Here is an 18,062-nt window from a genome sequence, read left to right as displayed (position 1 = left end):
ACCCAACCAGTACCCAGTTCCTCCAGCCTTATAGAGCACTAATGACTTGGCTTCAAGATCCTTAGGACACTGACCTTGAAATTTGAACTCAAGGGGTCATACCCAGACAAGTGGGGCTGGGGTGGGGAGGGAGGCTGTGTAATTTAAAAAAGCATATTGAGCCGTATACTTTTATACGTGGGAAATAAAAGTAATCATACCCAAGAAGCTTTTTTTTTTTTTTTTTTTTTAAGTGGAGTCAGAACTTTGGCTGGTGGGGACTATACCAAAGATGTAGAAATTGGTGTGGCTGTATAACAGAGTGGTTAAGAGCGCAGTCTTTAGAATCAAATCATAGTTCCAATGCTGGCTTCATCACTTCTTAACTTGGCCAAGACATTGAACCTCTCAGCTGGTTTCCCTACTTGTAAACTGGGGCTAATAATAGTACCTACTTTTAGGGTTGTCAGGGGAGCTGAATTAGAAAATCTATACACTAAAATGTTTAGTTTAGGGCCTGACATGTAGCAGGAGTTAAGTAATATTAGCTGGTCTTATTTTATTTTATTTTAAGCTGATCTTATTTTCAACAGGGGATAAGCTGCAGTGGGAGGGGAAGGAAGGTTTTAGTTTAGTTTCTTTGTTTTGTGCTTAAAAAAAAAAATCTAACCCAGGTCATGGGTTTTAAAAGATTAAGAAGCACAACCACAAACTGTAAATGTTGGAAGGAACTTATTCCTTCCATGCTAATGGACTTATTTCATGGATGAGGAATTTAAGTCCAAAAGGAATTTAAGTCCAAAATTTAAGTCCACTTATCAGAATTAGTGACCCCTTAACCTCTGGGCAGAACAAAGCTGTGCACCCATGGCACACACAGGACAGGGGAAAGGGTGGGAAAGAAGCGTGTACTAGGCACTGGATGGATTCCAAGACACCATTGCTGGGGGAGGGGTAGAGCCGGCATGCTGGCTCTAACCACACCGCCTTCTCACTGCCACCTCCAGCTCCTATTGTCCTTACGGCACCCAAGTCCTATCCATTTTCTGTGGTGGTGGTGGTGGTGGTAGAGGGTGTCCAGGCATTAAGTTCCCCTGCACAGATGCATCCCCCAACATGTTGGTATTATTAGTGGCTTCCTGGTTTCTCCCTGCTGCCTCCACACCTCAGGCAGGAAGTGACTTCAGAGCAGTAGGATGCAGGTGGCTCCGGAGAAACTTCATGAAGTCACTGGTTCCTACACAATGAGCCGGAAGGCAAGGGCAGGGAAGGGGAGAACAAGGGCCACTTAAAATGTCTGGTGGGATGGGACAGTGGGATGGGCACAGAATCCAAGATGGTATCCAGGAAGGATAGGATACCCTCTTTCCCCAGCTTCAGAACCCTCAGTCCCCAGATCCCCACAGGCAAGAACCCAGGACACAACAGGCAGCACAGAGAGTCTTCTTTATTCCATGATTCTGATCTTGCAAGATCTAACATCTCCACCCCTTGGCACTCTCCACCTGCCCATCCAATATGGTAAAAAAAAAAAAAAAAAAAAAAAAAAAAAAAAATCATGGTTCCTTCTCAGCTCTCTTCTCTGCTTTCCCTACCTCCTTCAATTCTGCAGTGGGGAGTAAGAGGCAAAGAGGGAGAAGAGTAGCTGTCTCACCAGTCCCCAAGTGACAGCCACTAGTACTGACCTGTCTTGAGGAACCTCCACCCTGCAAATTCAAAGTGCTTTTTACCTTCCACCCCCTGTCCCTAATCCCCCAGGGCAACAGGGGCAGGACTGTAAATCAAGGCTTCAGAGTATCATCTAACATTCCAGACATTCCACACAGTTAAGAAGCAACCCATTCCTAACCTTCTACCTACTTGGCCTACACCAGAGACTTTGCCCCTCAACCAACCTCTTAATCCTACCTGGATACTTGGTCAACTAGAGGGTCCATCAGTCAGTCTTTTAAATCTTCTAAATCTCTAATCCCAACAGTAATCCCAATCATAATCCCAAAATACAGAAAATCCATAGTGGAACTCAGCCCCTTTTCTCTCCCTGTGGAAGGTTCTAGTGCTTTCACTGGTTCCAGACAGGAATGCAGTGACAGGAAGACCAGGTCACAGACCCAGCTTTTCTAAGGTAGGAAAGTTACCAAGCAGCTGTGACTTCTAGAGGCAAAGAAATTTCTGGAATCTGGACACTTGCCAGAAGATGTCCGAAAACCTACTAAAGGAGGAAGAGGTTCATCTCAGGTAGAACCCCAAGGAACATTCAAACCCAGACACCTCTGCAGTAAAGGATGAGTCATACTCTTTACTGTTTAGTCAAGATAAAGGGTTTCATAATTCTCCCCTAGGTCATAACATTCTTAGAGACTGGGCAGAATCAGAAAAGACTGCATCATCTCTGGTGAGGAATTTCAGATCTCTCCTGCGTGGAGGGATCAACTCAGTGCTAAGAACGGGCCCTAGTGGGAGGATTGTGGGCCCAACTCAAGCTCCTGGGTGAGTTCTATCAAACAGACACAGTGGAGCCAGACCTAGGTGACCAGACGAATGGGACAGTTAGGAACATAAGAGAAAGCCTCTGTAATCACCCCCCCAGTTCCAAGACTGACAAAGGCCCCACACCCACTGCCTCTAGGAGGTACTTATTACCTCCACTTCAGGCTCACCATAGGTTCCTGTAACCCTTGAAGAACAGAAAAAGTCTATATCCAGTGCTGGCCTGCTAGAAAACCTACAACATCCAGAATACCAGAGAGGGTTCCTGACCCAATTCCTTAAACCCACATGTTCCCAGAGCTGCCTTAGAACAAAGAAAGGTTCCAGACCTAGAATTGGAGGGGTAGGACACAGAGAACCCCTTTCTCCATTTGAAACAAACCAACAAGCAAATAGGAAAAGAACAACTCTAAAGATAAAAGTTATGACAATAATAGTATAAAACACTCATGCCAAAGGAGGAGGCCAAGTGCTAATCTCTGCCAGCAGAGCCATGACCTCACATTCTGTGTTTCAGGTCACTTTTGATCACACTTGTGGAAGAGGGACATGGGAAATGCAATAGAATGAAGGCCCTGGTGCCACCCAAAGGCCTCAATAAATTATATTTACAGATAAACCGAATGAGATGGGGGCTGCAGGTGGAAACCAGGCCTCCAGTCTCTCCCATCCTCCAGCTCCTAGCTTGCTCTCTCCTCAGAAACAATTTTGATCGTGGGGAAGAGGTTTTGACCAGCAAAACAAAGGCAGATCAAGCCGGGATCTGCCACCCCTGCTCTCCCCAGTGAGAAATTAAGGTGGTGGCAGTCGCTGACATCGAGGGGCCTTGCACACCCCTATGCCCAAGCCTGACAGCGAACCCAGGCGTGAGCCGCAGCTTTCCTGTCTTCCAGGAAGGGAGTGGGGCCTGGGCAGGCGCTCAGCTAGGGCCCCCCCCAGAATGTGGTAGTGCACTTTGGTGTTGGTAGCAGCTCCGTGTTTCTGGCGCAGATGCAGCCGAAGTTGACTCTTGTGCCGGAAATGCAGACTGCAGGGGTCGCACTGTCGGAGGACAGCTGAGTCAGGTCCCTCCCCAACCACGACCACCTTTTAGGTGTTGAGCAGGGGAGAACCGCCCAGCACTCTACCTTAGAGAAGCTCTTTAGTCCCTACATGCTCCCAAATCCTCAGGGGAAGCCCTAGGAGCTACGCCCCGCCCTCTTCAGCAAAGCTTTTTCCATCCTTCAGCTCCTCTCCAGGGGGTTAGCGCTCCGTCCAGGAGACTAACTTCTATACCTGCCACCCCTACCCTCGGCCCCCGCCCCTTACTCACAAGGACACCAACCACCTCGAAGAGGTCTAGAACCGCCGGGCCAGCTCCTTTCAGAGCTCCGCCCCTCGGTAAACGGAAGGTAATTCCAAGGCTTTGGGCCAAGCCAGGTCGGGTACTCACGTGGTAAGGCTTCTCTCCCGTGTGGATGCGAACGTGGCTCTTGAGGGTCTGTAGGTGGCGGAAGCGAGTCCCGCAGGTGGGGCAAGGATAGGGCTTCTCCCCGGTGTGGATCAGCACGTGCGCGCGCAGATGCGCCACCTGGGAGAGGAGGGGACCTCAGACCGCGCCAATGGGAGGGACAGAACCCTCCCCATTTTCGGCCCACCTCGCCCTCTTGGAAATTGGCCTGCGAGCCGTCTCTGAAACTGGCGCCGTACCTGTACAAAGCGCGAGCCGCACGTCTCACACTTATAGGGCTTCTCTCCCGAATGAATGCGGCTATGCGTTTTCAGGTTAGCCGGCCGGTTAAAGCGGGCTCCGCAGACGGAGCAGTGGTAGGGCTTTTCCCCTGGAGGCAGGGAGGGAGGGAGGGAGGTCAGGGACTCTACCAGAGGACAGCTGTCGGCACCAAGGCCAGGGCCCTCTCCCTGCTCCTCCCCTACCTGTGTGCACCGTGCGGTGACTGGCCAGGTTGCCCTTATAGCGGAAGGCAGACCGGCAGAGCTGACACTTGTAGGGCTTATCCTCATCCCCAGGAGCCAAGGGGTCCAGCCCCGATGAGCGCCCAGCCACAGCCTCACAGCTCTGGCAGCTGAAAAATTCACCTCCTGGGAAGGGTGGCGGGTAATGACAATACCAGTGAATCCTCATACCACACGGTAGTGGGTTCTCTTTTTCCCAATTTACTGTCAAGGCTTCTGGGGCTCATTTGACTTGCTTGGGGTCACATGGTTATTGAGAGGACAAGCCAAGATCTGACTCCATGTCTGTCTGATTCCAGAGTACTCTGCTAATCACTCCAATAGCGGTGGTGGTAGGTGGAGGCCCCTACTCGTGGGTGGAAGTTTCTGTTTCTCTCTCCTCTCTCGCACCACTCTGGATGACAGCTTGCCAGAGAGGCCTTGCCAAGCCCTGGGCTGACCACTCAGCCCTGGATGGAAATAGGCCAGAAGTTCCCAAACAGTGCTGCTCACTGGAAGCTTTAAAAAGTACTGATGCCAGGCTCCCACTTGCAGACTTTCTGATCTACGGGGTGTGACCTGGGTGTGACTATGGGATTTTTAAAAGCTCCCTAGGTGATTCTAATTTGCAGGAAATGGACTGGGCCTTTAAACTGGCCTTGAGCAGCCATGGGAGAAAATCCAAGAAGGGGGTAGAAGGAGGGGCTCTTACCTGGTGGTGGATGAGCCCGCCCAGAGGGTGACCCAGTGGTCTCTGGAGCCCGGGGTGTGAGGAGATGGGGGGTATGGACTGGAGCCCCACATTTGAACTGTACAGTGGCAGCAGTTGGAGAGAGCCTAGGCAGATGTCAAGGCCCAGAGAAAAGGGTTAGGAGAGATTATATGGCGGCGGTGGTGGTGGGGTTCTCCCCTGGAAGACTTGTTGCCATAGGCCTACCCTCTGGAGGTGAGCCACTATGGACCAATGTGCCATATCCAATTTCACTGCCCAAGTCCCACCCTACAGAGTAAGCCTGACCTCTGGCCAACTCCCTAAGGTGAGCTGGTGTCTCTGAAGCCCACTCCTTCACTCCCTGTTCCTGACCACCCAGGCCCAATGGCTGTGCCTCTGAGCTGAGGCTGCCTCTACAAATTCTGGGGGGTTCCAGTTTCTGTACCTGCTCTGTGGACCGGAAATGGGTCCTTCTTCACTGCTGCTGCTGCTGCTGCTGGAAGCCTCATCCCCACTGGGGAGCCGGGCCTGGGAGCAAAGTTGACCAGAACTCCTCTCCCCTGCCAGGCTCCCTGCTTGGGAGGCCTGAGAGTTTAGCACGATGAACTTGTACTTTTTCCAGTTGCAGGCCTTGGGGTCTGGGCTGCCTGGACTGGGGGGCCCTTGACTGCAGCTGCGAGACTCAGTAGGTGGGTCTGGGTGCCCTTCGGAGCGCCTGGGACTGCCTGGCGGAGGGGCCGTTGGGGGCGTGGGGGGTTCTGCCTCCAGGGGCCGCAGGGAGATGCCCAGAGGTTCATAGCTGAGAAAAGTGCGATGGACATTAGTGCTATTTCCTAATCTTGGCCTTTGCCCTTGACAACTGGGATGCCACTTCACCCATGAGGAACACCGAGATGGGGCTCCCTCACCTGGCCTGGATGAAGCGGTGGCATGCCTGGACCACGTGTTCCATCTGCAAGTAGGTGGCGGCCGCAAGGACGGCTGGTGCAGTGGCCGGAGAGAGGCGTAGGCGCGAAGTGTACATGAAGTCCAGAAGAGGAGCGAAGCCTCCGGCTTCGGGGCCCCCAGGCAGGGAGAGCACGTCTACCCCCACTCCTGCACGGCCTCGGAAAATTGAATAGAAGAAGCCACTGGAGAGAGGGAAGATAGGTCATATTAAGGGCTGGGGAACCAAGGGAAACACGCGCCCCTGTACGAAGCCCCGCCTCCCCCACTCTCACCCCGCCCCCAATTCGCGGACGCCCCGCCTCCTGCTTCTGGAAGGCTTGGCTTCGGGTTCCCTCCCAAAGACCTTCGGACTCCGCCCCTTTTCCATTTGGTCCCACCCCACCCCCTGAGCCACCCCTCGAACCTGCAGGCGATAAGAACTGCCTTGTGAGCTCGAAGGGGTTGCCCGCCAACCAGCAGCGTGACGTCAGTGAGGATCCCGCGCAGGCGCAGCTCATTCAGGTTGCCGAGCACGTCGGAGGAGTGGCGAGTGAACTCGCGGACGTAGCCCAGCGTTCCCTCCGGGGCAGCGGTGGAACCCATAGCGACGCAGGCCTGCGGGTGCCAAGGAGAGGGCTCAGGGATCCAGGCCGTCCTAAGACGCCTGCCCTTCCGCAGTTTGCCTCTTCCTGCTGAGGTGCAGCTAGAGCCAAGCCCCCGGCCCCGGCTCACGCAGCCTCACTTAATTCGTCTTGTTCTTTCTACCCTCAACCACGGCATCGCTCGCTTTCCTCCTCTAGATTCCACAGCGCTTGGAGCGAGCTGAAGGTTCCCACACCGCGGCGTCGATGGCAAGTGTGAGGAATCCGGCCCGCAGCGCCTTTACTTAGGCTCCCAGTGCCCTTCCAGCACCCCCATTCCCCCTCTGCCCCACCGCGCTCCTGATCTCAGGAGTCCGATCCTGCCTGGAGACCCCAGATGACCCGTGGTCCACACCCCTCCGAATCCCAATCGAAGCTCCCTTCCCCGAATCACGAAATTCCATTCTCTAGTCCCGGATCCCTAGTGTAGCTCAATTTCTGGGCCTCGGTCTTCTTACCATCAACAAGCCCCAACCCTCTTAGGGGGACCCAGGAGTCTGGCTCCCTCAGTCTCTGGTTCTTACCCCCGTCCTGCAGGGGCTTCAGCTTTCTTCTCAAGGGGGGCGGGGTCTCTCTCCCCTCTTGGCCTCGGCTCCTTTATCTGGCCGGGATGTCGGGGGCGGGGGTGGAGGTGGGGTGAACGCCTGGGTCTGTATCCTTCCTTCCTCCCTCGCTCTCCAGATGGCGAACCCGGGGCGGGGTCTCCGGCTCCAGGGCGGGACCTCAGAAACACTGGGTGGTCGTAACGTAAGGGGTCTTGGGCCACTGAAAGTGGAACTGAGGATGGGACATTGGAATTGGGGAGGAGGTTGGGGATATTGAGATTGGAAATATGGGTGACCTGGGTCGTCGGGGGGCCTGGGACAGCGACAATTGGTGTGTTGGCTTTAGGAAGGAGCCTGTTACGGGAGAGTGAATACAGCAAAACTCCCCCTTCCAGTGTACGGTATTAAGGGAGATAAAGGGGAGCCCAAAGAGGAACCAGGTTTGGGGAGGTGATAGTGGGCTCCCGTGGGGTCTCAGACAGCGGGAGGGTGTGGTCATTCAACAGGCTTCTCTAGCGGGGCCTGCAAAAGAGGGGCTCTGACCGGGCGCGGTAGGGAGGGGGCGGATATGATTTCTAGTTCGTTTCCTTCCATTGTCCTGAGACCGGACGGCTCCGCCAGCTGCTTCCCCTCGAGGAGGTGGGGAAAGCCCCTGGTGGGGGCCGAGAGAGACGCTCAGGAGACCTAGGGTCCGGTCTTTCGCTCCCGACTCTCTTTTGAATCCTTTTAGGGATCCAGCGAGACAGACTCCCGCCCAAAGCCCTTTCGCCCTCCCCCAGTCCCAGATCTTTAGGGCCTCGGGCATCCGCCCGTCGGCTACGCTTGGAGGCTGGCGGGACGCCGGGGTCCAGCGCGGCAAGTAGGCAAAGCTCGGCAATGTTTGGCTCCTTCCACGAGGGGGCGGACGAGCACTAGCCTCGCCTCGCCCGTCTTCTCCACCCGGCTGGGGGTCCACTCAAACGGGGGCGCAGGATCGATTAGGTCTGAGCGGCTGAAACCTTCGTTCTCCCCCTCTTTGCTCTGGTTTATTTTGTCCAGGGGACTAGGGTTGGGCGGAGGGAGGGAGAGTTAGGCGACAGAGGGGACTTTCCTCCGAGGATGGGTTTCCTATCTGGGGTGAGAAATCCGCGGGCTTTGGGAACAAGGGAAATGAGTGGGACAAGGAGCGGGATCTGAGTCCTGGGAGCCCAGGGTTTCTTTTCTTATTAAGCTAGATACTATTATCCGTCTTTAGAGGTGAATTTTTAGTGAACATTAATATGAAAGTTGGGTGCAGTGGACAGAGGGGAAACAGGGAGGGTCTCAGGGTAAAAGAAGGGAGAGAGGGCAGGAGGGGCTGATAACCCCAATTTAAGTCCTTGATCTGGAAGATAAGCACGGGTCACACCCTCGTATTTTGTTTGGGGAGACGTTGGTGGGGCAAGGTTCATTTGGAGAAGGGGGGCAAGAGCTGAGTTCAGCTGCAAAGCAGGACTTGCATTTGGGCTCAGGAGAGTCTACCGTTGCCCAGTGATGACTGACCATTATCCGTGGAGCTGCATATCGAGGCCTGGGGCCCTCCCCTTCAGATGTGAGGGTGTCTTTATTTGGGTGCACGAAAGAACTGCTGAGAAACTGGGAATGGGGACCCACTGGGGATTCACGGTGGTGAGGTGGCTTTTGCAAATGAGGGTTACTTTGGTCTCTGCCCAGTTGGAGGTGGGAGTTAGACTGGGGGCTCCCTTTGGTATCAGGATGGAGTTACTTTTGTGTTGTCTGGTCAATTTGTCAATTGTGGGGTGCATGTTTACTATGGGGTGTTGAGTTAGTTTGATTGTGCTGGGTCCTGAAGGCTGCATTCAGGGTTGAGGGCCAGTAGTAAGTCTGAGGTATGGAGCTGATTTTGAAGCTACATTAGTTCTGGGGATTCTGACACCCACAACTTGGAGTTTGTCATCTTGGAATATCAGGGGGACCTGCTAGGTGTTTTTCAGAGGTGGATGAGGATTTTGTTTTGGGGATTCATAGTCATCGGTGTATGTGGACAATCTGATTTCAAGTGGAGTAATCATGCTGGTTTTGGGGTGCAGTCTGTTTTGGGGTGCCAGATAAGTTTTGAGGTTCAGATTATATTTGAGGGGACATGAAATTCAATTTGGGGTTTTTATTAGCTTGAGGTGGAACGTAATAGGAACCTGGGAGCAAGTTTGAAGGCCTTCTGTGATTGTGGGTCCTTGCCGGGGAGCAAAGCTTTATATTTGAATGTTGTGCAAACTTACTTTGAGGAGGGGGATATTTCTGTGTATGCACTGAGAGCCAGGAGGCTTTTTCCAGGGGGAGAAACAAGGTGAGGGCCCAGGGTAGGAGACTAAAGTTTTGGGGTGTCCTTATTTTGGGGTGTTTTGCCACTCTTTGGGTGCATTTGGTGTAACTGAGTGATGGATCATGAGGTGAGATTGATTTTAGGGTTCACTTAATTTGGAGCACGATGCTGCTTTGGGATGTCCTTTGCTTATAGCTCCTGCTAACCCCAGATTCTAGAAGTCTCTTTCTTTAGTGAACCTCCAAATATTCCCAGGATTTGAAGGATGAAATTTGGAAAGGGAGTGTATCTCCCCTTATTTCTATGTGGCCTGGATAGATCTGAGGGAGGAAAGGTGGTTTCAGACTCTGAACCCCAGTTTCTTAAGGGCACATACCTCGGCTTGGGGGCAGATGGGGGGGAAATGGGGTGTCTTGTGGTAAAGTGGACACCCCTGACTAGGGCAGTCTGTTGGAACTGTGCAAGGAGAGGTGGTAGTGAGATACAAGGAGGGGAATCCTGTACCCTGATTTTCTAGGATAAGAGCCCCAAACAGAAAGCAGACAGAGGACTGGGAGTGTGGGTGAGATGGGGGGGGTTCCCCACGGCAGCAGGGGCTGGGGGGTAATCCAGGCCAGCTCTGCACACCCCGGTCCCTGCTCTCTTTGGCTCTCCTCCCCTCTCTCCCTCCCACCGCCCACCCCCCCAACCCAAGGAAAAAAACTGCCTGTGCAACAGCAATGGCAGATTCCAATCCTCCAGGCTTTCCTAAACCACCACGGAGACCAGCCAGGGGGGAGGGGAAGGGAGGATCGGGCTTTCCTGCTTCCCTAAGACTGGGGCTATGAGCTTGACCTCCTGGCCCCTAGCCCTTCGAAGAGTGCCCCCCTCCCCCGGCCTGGAAGCCAGGTGTCCTGGACCCTAGCCCCCGAGCGGGGGGGTGGGGGGGGGCCTGGAGAGACGGGGAGGAGGAAGGAGGGAGTGACTTCCAAAATTGGCATCGGGACAGAGCAGGGCTGGCGGGAGGCAGGTGAAAGACGGAATTTTCCTGAAAAAACGGGGGGATCTGAGGACCCCAAATTTGGGGAGCTAGTCCAGAACCGTCCAGCCAACATCCTAGATTTTTTTGGGATTTTTTGGGGCCCCCGGGACCCCTCTAGATGGGGTGAGGAATGTAGTGTTGGGGGAATCTGACTGGGGCATTGCAGCTGCCTCTCCCGCCGAGTTGGAGACGGATGGGCTGGGACGGGTTTGGGGGGGGGTGTCCCCAATTCTGACTGGGAGTGGAGGAGCCCCCTCATGTGCTCTCTTGTGGGGGTCCCCCCTCCCTAGGGCACTCCCCACTCCCTGAGCCAGCCGAGAGGAAGGAGGCCAGCGATGCGACTGGGGCGGCTCCTTTCTCCTGCACCCCAAATGTGAGGGATGCACCCCAAATTTTGTTCCCTTCAAAATAGGGGACCAGGATCTCAGGGGAGAGTAGCTGAGGTAAGTGGGGAGGAAAGTGTCCCCTGTTTTCAGGAGAGACGTGGCGGTTGGGGGGGAGGTTTGGAGGTGCGTGCTGGGGTGGGGTTGGGCTTTGTCAGTCTTGAAACTGGGGGGATGATTGGAGAGGCTTTCTCTTACACCCCGAAACTGGAGTCCCCCAGGTGGAAACCAAAGACAGACCAGAGGGCCCCCCAACATCCCCAGCCGTTAGTATAGTGTTTGATTTCTGTTTCATCCCCACAAAGGCTCTGCCGAGGATGGGAGTTGGGGGCAGCTGTTCGGTTTGGGGGGTACGGAGGGTGGCGTGAGGAGCAGGAGGCCTTGGCAGGATTTGATGCTGGACAGATAGGGGTCTCGACCGAGGGGGTCCGGCATCCCCCGGGGCCTAAAAACTCTGCTTACACCACCATCTTAGATCTTTTTGATTGCTAAGAGTTTTGGGGGGTGTGTCGGAAGGTGAGGGTGGTAAAGGGTGGGATGGGAGGTGGGAGGATAACTTTTGGGTTTTAGGGGATATTATTTTGATTTGCAGAAGGGATCTTGGCCCTTGGATTTTGCTTTCTGGGGGGTGTTTTTTAAAAATCAAGTCCTGGACAGGAGAAAAAGGCTGAGGGAAGGCCTAGGGTGGGGGTGGGGAGAGGCATGTTTGTCTCAGCTTAAACGTGGCTTTCTGGGGTGGGCCCGCCTTCCTGGGCCTGGTGAAGGGGCTGGGGGGGGTTGTTGCGGGGGGTGGGACTTGGGTCCTGGGGGTCCACGGGGAGTGGGGACAGTGCTGGGGGTTGACTACCTGGCCCCCAGGTCCAGATGGCCCTCCTCCTGTGCCCTGCTGCTCCCCTTTCCCCCTGGCCTCCATTTCCTGCCTTTGGCCTCCATCTTGTGGCAGGCCCAGGGCCCAGGGCGACTTCCGGCCCCCCTCTCCCGACCATGTTCCGGCCCCACCACCTCTGGACTGCCAACTCCCAACCCTGCTGTCCTTGGCCTTCTGTCTCTCCTTGCTTTCTCTTGGGTTCTGACCCAGGGAGGGGAGGAACGGACACAGGAAGCCTTGGGTCCCTGCCCTTGCTGAGTCGAGAGGCAGTCTGTTGGTCCCCCCCAGTCATTCCCTGCTTCTTCTGCCTCTGACCCCACCCTAGGGATCCCCTGAGCAGAGTTCCTACAAGGAAGATGGTTCCAGTCTTATTACACTGCGAGCTCACCCCTTAGGCCCCTCTCCCTCCAGTTGCCTGCTCAGCTCCTAGCTCTGGTTTCTTGCTTTCCCCAACGCTTCTTGGGGCCATGTTTGCCTTTAAGCCTTCCCACCCTTGGTGGTAGGGGTCTTCACAGCACTGCCTCGTGCTCCCTTCTTCTCAACCCACCCCAGTCCTGCTCCCGCCCCAGCAGCACACTGTGGTTTGTACGGCACTGTGGCCACGTCCAAACCACACTGTGGTGTTAGAGCGAGGGTGGGGGAGGCACCGCTGAGGCTTGGCCGGGGAGGCCACCCTGGAGAAGCGACACGAAAAACATCTGGGGCCTTCTGGTGAGGTGGCGGCGGGGGTGGGGGGGCGGTGAGGGTGGAAATGGAGGTGTGAAATCACTGGAAGCTGCCCTTCTGAAATCCCCAGGGTAGTCTCAGGAGTACTGCCTGCCAGAGACCCCGGAGTAAGTGCTGCCTCCAGAGAGCAAAGTGGAGCCTTTGTTGCCCACGCCCAGCTCCCCTGGCTCTAGCAGCACAGAAATATTGGCACTGGGAAGAAAGCCTGCCAATATTGGCTGTGCTGCTCCAGGCAGGGTGGTGAGAGCCGCTGAGGAGGGGCTGAGCCCCGGGGGCTAAGGAGAGAGGGAGGTGTCCCTTGCACTCCAGTAATGTCAGGCTGAAGGCACCAAGCTGAGAGGGAGATCTTTATTGTTTTCGGTATAAAAATGTCCATCAGTTGGGGGTCAAAGAGGTTGGAGGAAGATGCTCATACAGCAACAGCAAGGTGGGCCACCCGGCAGCCTTTCCACCCTCTCTCATGCAGGCCTTGCTCAGAGTCCCAACCGGTCCACAGGTCCAGGGTGAACAGTGAGAGGGGTGAGAGGTGGAAGGCTCAGCAAGAGAGCAGAGGAGGATCAGCGGAGGTCAAGAGAAGGCCAGAATCCAGGGTCAGGCTGTCTGGAACAGGAAGTAAAATGGGCCGAGATGGGGCGAGCCCCAAGTATGACTCCCACCTCCCTAGAGCACCAGCTCTTTGCAGACCCAATCCCCTGCATGCACAGGAGGGAACCTTCTCTTCCACAGCCCCTGGGAGGGGGATCCTGCTGAGACCCTCCCCCACACCTTCAGCCGTTGTGGGAGGAGGAGGACTCCTACCCTGGTCGAAGTTGAGTTTCTTGGCTGGAGGAGTTTCTCCTAGCCCTTCGATATCCACCAGGTCACTGTTGGCGTCCGAGTCATTCAGAGCACTGAGTGTCACATCTGGGAGGGGGGCACAACCTAGGTTCTAGGTTTCTAGGTTCCCTGATGGTACCCGCCCCCCCACCCCGCCCACTTCCCCAAGTTTCAAGCTCTCCCTCCCTCCCTCCCCTACCCCAGCCACTCTCTGGGAACCTTCATTGGGAGAGGAAAAAAGATCTGTCCTTTGACCCAAGCCCAACTCTCACTGAACCTCAGATGGGACCTTTAATCCCCAGGCAGCAACTCCACAGCCCTTACCAGCCTTCTGTTTCTTTATGGGGGGACCGCCGGCCTCAGGGGCACTGGAGCTGCTTGGTGGAGGGGCAGCTGGAGGAGGCGACAAGACACCAGATGCCACCTTCTTGGGCCCTTTCTTGGGTGAATCGGCTGGAAGGGGGATGCCGGAGTCTTCATATACCTTGCGTTTCACGGTGGCCTTTATCTGAGCCCTGAAGAGAAGAGAGAGCAAGCTAGGAAGGGAGTCATCAGAGAGGCTAAGGGAAGAAGGGAGGGGAGGGCAGGGGCAATGGGCCACTCCGAAAGAACACGGGGTAGCCCCTTCATAAGAATCCAGGTGAGGGCCCCGACTCTTTGCTAGGGTTCTCGTTTTCCTGAAGCCTTGCAGCCACTTAGGGCAAATGGAGCCTGAAGAGTGGAGTCCAACTGAGAGTGGGAAAGGCCCGTCTTCTACTTCTCTTCTGGGAGAGATGTATGAATGTGGAAGGCTACCAGGTAAGCCTGGGTGACCTACCGGGAGATTGAGACTTATTAATAGATCCTGATCCACTAGCTCAGAATCATAATATCCCTGGAAACACCACAGTAGAGTCTCAAAAGATCTGTATAAATAACCAGGGACTTCCTATTACCAAATTCAATTATTGGGTGTCTTTGGCAACCTAAAATCAAATTCTTGTAAGGTCCTGATTACCACAGCATTTTAGTAACTTCTGACCAATTGTGACAATTCTTTTATTCTTTCAGTTCTCGAGGGACTTTGTTGCTAACAAAACTAGCAACAAAGTAGGAAAGATGTTGAGCTGGAAGGGAGTTTGAGGAAGATGGAACAATGGGTATGGAGGAAGAAAGCTGCCCACCCGCCCTTTCTCTGCCAGCCAACCCTCCCTCACACTGTCCGTTCCTTGATGACACAGCTGATGTGATTAAGATCGTCCCCAAATCGCTTCACAGCAGCCCTCAGCATCTCTATCTCCGTCTCCGTCCACTTGGCACTGTCAGAAGGGGAGAAGGGAATAGCGAAAGTGGGAGGAAGAGGGGTGTGGAGCCAGCCCACAGGCTACGCATTCCACAGCAACCAGCCTCCTCCCCGCAAGGCCTGGGGCCCCTTCCATAAAGAGGTCTTCCTTAAAAAAACAAAAACAAAAGCAAAAAACAAAATTCTTAAGGCGCCGTGGGAACCCTGAGGACCCCCAACCACACGATATTGTAACAACCGCCACCTTAGAAGAAAACTTCTCCCCCATCAACGTGAAACAGCTGCTGTAAACAGCCCACTGAAACCCATCCAACAAGTGGGGGTCTTACAAACAGAGCCTCTAAACACAGTCTGCTGCAGTCTGCCGGAATTCCACATGATTTGGGGGGTGGGGTGGTGTGGGTAGTGGTGGCGGTCTATGGTCTACCAGTTCGCAGCAGGGTAGAGCTGTGAAATGAGTCCGGATTATGAGCCTCGGTCTGCGGTTTATCTGTCATTCATTCATTCAACAATCATTTATTAACACCTACTCTGCGCTGTGCCAGGCACAAAGGGAAACTAACATCTGTCCCTGCCCTAGAGAGTGTCGGTGTCTGTGATCGAGACCCAGCGTCCGCTCTCAGCGTCCATCTTCCAGCCCGGGCTCACGTACCCCGCGGGGGAAGAGTCGGCCACGGGATGCAGCTGCATGGTCAGCTCCCCGAGCTTCGTGAAGGCGGCGCCCGCCGCGGAGAAGATCTCTCCGACCTGGGGGGCGGGGCAGCATTACGGGGGGCCGGCGCACAGCGCCGCGCCGGACCGCCCGGAGCCCCTAGCCCCACCCCAGGCTGGACTCCCGCCCGCCCCTCGCCCGGGATGGAAGAGCCGGGAGCCAACTTGGGGGGCCCGCCCTCCCGTGGCCGCCAGGGAGCGCTGTCCGCGAGGGAGGTCGAACCTTTGTAGACGCTGACGTCATGGCCCCGCGCGCCTCCTCACGGAGACGTTACCGCCGCCGCTACCTCGGAGCCGGGACCACGGAGAGCAGTGCGATCGAACGGCTCCGGCCCCCGCGCAGGAAGTCCCGCCCCTTCCCGCAGCTGATTGGCTCCAGCTCGGCCGCTCACCGCCTCACCGCCTCGGCGCGCGGGAAGGAGAGTGGAAGACACCGCCTCGCTTCCGGCCCGGCTTCACTCCACTTCCGTCGAGGGGTCGGGACTCCGTATTTGGAGTCCGATCTTCAGCCCGGATGCCTGCCCCGCAACCCATGCACACACACGAGGCTTAAGAGAGCAGTTTCTCTTTATTGTGGAACGGGACAAGGCGAGGGGGCCGGAGGAACAGGGAACGGCCAGCCCCGACCTCCCTCCACTGGAGCCGGGCGCCAGAGGTTGAAGAACAAGGGATTCCGTCTCTCGCCAGGGAAACCCAGTCCGCAGAGGGCGCCAGACTGGGGGTGGGGCGGGTGTGACTGGGTGGGGAGAGTCTTTAAATAGAGGAGGGGGCTGGAGAGGGGGTACGCGACGGTGCTCTAGCGCACCATGTATTCCTTGCGCTTATTGAGCCGAACTTGGCAGAAAGAGAAGCCTCCGAGGAGGAGGTAAAGGCCCGCGGCGATGAAACAGTTGTAGCTGACTTGCTCATAAAGGTTGTATATGTTCTGGGGGCCATTCCTAGGGGTGGGGATTAGGCAGAGAAATATCGGAAACATTATTAACAGCAGCCAACATTTACACAGCACTTACTGTGTGCCGGGTACCGTTCTAAACGCTTTTACGTGTATTATCTTAATCTTCATAACCCTATGGGGTGAGTTCTGTTATAGCATCCACTTTGCATAGGTGGAGGAGGCACAGAGAAGTCAAGGAAAATACCTAAAGAAGCCACACCTGAAGAGGTGGGTTTAGGATGGCCGCTGAGGTCTGACTCCCAAGACTGCTCCTGTGTGCTAAACAGAGCAGCCAGTTCCCTAGCCTCTGGGCCCCAAGCATCCAGCCTCCTGCAATTCCCCGCCCATGATTCTGACCACTTCCCCCGCCTCTCCACTTACTCAAAATCTTTCTCCGTGAAGGGAACGTCTTCAATTAGCACAGCGGAATGGACATTGAAAAAGATTCCGAGCATTATCTGCAAAAAGGGAAGGGGTAGGTTGTTGAACTCAGGCACCTGACCTGGTCACTGCCTGAACTCCTCCCACTTCGAATGTTGCCACAACATCTGGGTTTGGGAATCACCAGAATGAGCTGGGATTAGGGTTGGTTGTTGCCGGATTTGGACTCCAGTCACCCGGAACAGGGCATGAATGGTGACATAGAGAAGACTTGGCTGGGGCAAGGGTTAGGAATAATGAGCAACCCAGGAACCAGATTATCATCCTCTCCGGAGGCGTCATTATCACGGGACAGGGAGGAGGGGGTCAGAGGGAATCGGCACTTCTCCATATTACTTCTTCCTTAAGTGGGTCGGGTAGAGTCCTCGGGAAACAACGCCCAGCTATCCATTTCGGGAACAAGCACTCCCTTTCCCCACTGCCCTCCATTCAGCTCAAGGATCTCTCAAGAACGTAGCTCTTCTTCCTCTTACCTTGAGGGTACTCCAAATCCACCAGCCCCGGGGCCCATTCCAAGCTTCAGCTCCCCCTCTCCCTTCCAATTCCCCATTTCTCAATTCAGTTCTGTCTCGTTCTCCAGCGGCTAATCAACCACCCCCTCCGGCCTGTCTGCTGCTTTCAAACGCCTGGTGTCTCCTAGCCTTCCAGCCCTCCAACACCCGGGCCCCTCAGGCCCTCTCCTCTCCGGTTGTCGCCGGGCAGTCCCCTCACCAACATGATCACTCCCCAGGCGCTGAGGACGATGCCGCAGGCGGCCAGCTTAGGCCCACAGCACAGAAGCGACGCCATGAAGAAAGGAGTCGGGGATCGCCTAGATGTGGGCCAGATAGGAAGGCGGTGAGAGGAAGCCCCGATGAGCGGGGGGGGGGAAAGAGAGCTGGACTTGGGGACTCGCGGAGGACCGAGAGCAGGGAGAGCGACCGAGGGGGCGTGGCTTCCGGGCCCAACCATCGGGCTGGGGAGCGCCAGGCGGAGAACGCTGGCGCCTCCGGGTCCTCTCGGACTTCGGTGGGAAAGAGCGGTGTTTCTGAAACCGTAGCAGCCCCTCGGGAATCCCTTATTGACCCATATGTAGCTGGGGTGCGAGTATTGCAGGAGCAAAGTTCTCCGGTTTCTTGGCTTTCCCCCCCTCTCCAGATTGGAATGGGAGGAGCCAGTATATCATGTGACCAAGTCTGTCAAGTCACGTGACGAGGAAGAAAAGGTAGCCCGGCGTCAGGAAAGCTTTTATCTCTGGCGGAGCTCCTGGTAACCTTGGCGATGCGCTCTCAGCAGCCGAGGATTGAAATTATGTCATTTTTCCCTCAGATACCTTAGTCTCGGGCGGTATCCTGTGATGGAGGTGTGGTAAG

General features: G+C 55.3%; 3 protein-coding genes and 1 long non-coding RNA gene across 8 annotated transcripts in view; 1 reads left to right on the top strand and 3 right to left on the bottom strand.

Annotated features, from left to right (window-relative positions):
- Positions 1–1,541: 1,541 nt before the first annotated feature.
- BCL6B (BCL6B transcription repressor) lies at positions 1,542–6,643 on the bottom strand. The gene is made up of 8 exons (XM_068529636.1): positions 6,465–6,643; positions 6,022–6,243; positions 5,559–5,912; positions 5,114–5,238; positions 4,384–4,548; positions 4,159–4,289; positions 3,902–4,039; positions 1,542–3,510 (listed from the first exon to the last, which is right to left on the bottom strand). The coding sequence occupies exons 1-8, from the start codon at positions 6,641–6,643 to the stop codon at positions 3,262–3,264; spliced, it is 1,563 nt and encodes a 520-aa protein (XP_068385737.1). The 3' UTR covers positions 1,542–3,261.
- Positions 6,644–12,860: 6,217 nt separating this feature from the next.
- On the bottom strand, positions 12,861–15,779 carry BACC1 (BPTF associated chromatin complex component 1). 4 transcript variants are annotated; one of them, XM_068530966.1, is made up of 6 exons: positions 15,559–15,779; positions 15,277–15,371; positions 14,539–14,640; positions 13,667–13,857; positions 13,292–13,429; positions 12,861–13,126 (listed from the first exon to the last, which is right to left on the bottom strand). In XM_068530966.1, exons 1-6 carry the CDS (start codon positions 15,577–15,579, stop codon positions 13,062–13,064), a joined length of 612 nt encoding a protein of 203 aa, XP_068387067.1. In that variant the 5' UTR covers positions 15,580–15,779; the 3' UTR covers positions 12,861–13,061. The 4 variants fall into 4 exon arrangements, with proteins under 4 accessions (XP_068387067.1, XP_068387068.1, XP_068387069.1 ...); XM_068530967.1 differs by having other exon boundaries at positions 13,325–13,429; XM_068530968.1 differs by having other exon boundaries at positions 12,861–13,122; positions 13,325–13,429.
- A 105-nt stretch (positions 15,780–15,884) lies between these two features.
- RNASEK (ribonuclease K) lies at positions 15,885–17,621 on the bottom strand. Its single transcript, XM_068530970.1, has 3 exons — positions 17,422–17,621; positions 16,651–16,727; positions 15,885–16,273 (listed from the first exon to the last, which is right to left on the bottom strand). The coding sequence occupies exons 1-3, from the start codon at positions 17,497–17,499 to the stop codon at positions 16,132–16,134; spliced, it is 297 nt and encodes a 98-aa protein (XP_068387071.1). The 5' UTR covers positions 17,500–17,621; the 3' UTR covers positions 15,885–16,131.
- Positions 17,622–17,913: 292 nt separating this feature from the next.
- LOC137755110 (uncharacterized) overlaps positions 17,914–18,062 on the top strand; it is a 164,810-nt gene continuing 164,661 nt past the window's right edge. For both annotated transcript variants that reach the window (XR_011071964.1, XR_011071963.1), the window contains exon 1: positions 17,914–18,057. This is a non-coding gene — a long non-coding RNA (uncharacterized lncRNA). The remainder of the gene's footprint in view (positions 18,058–18,062) is intronic.

The sequence above is a fragment of the Eschrichtius robustus genome, chromosome 20 (assembly GCF_028021215.1).
Source record: "Eschrichtius robustus isolate mEscRob2 chromosome 20, mEscRob2.pri, whole genome shotgun sequence".
Taxonomy (NCBI): Eukaryota; Metazoa; Chordata; class Mammalia; order Artiodactyla; family Eschrichtiidae; genus Eschrichtius; species Eschrichtius robustus.
Note: the sequence above shows the minus strand (reverse complement) of the source record. Positions and strands in the feature narration are given on the sequence as shown.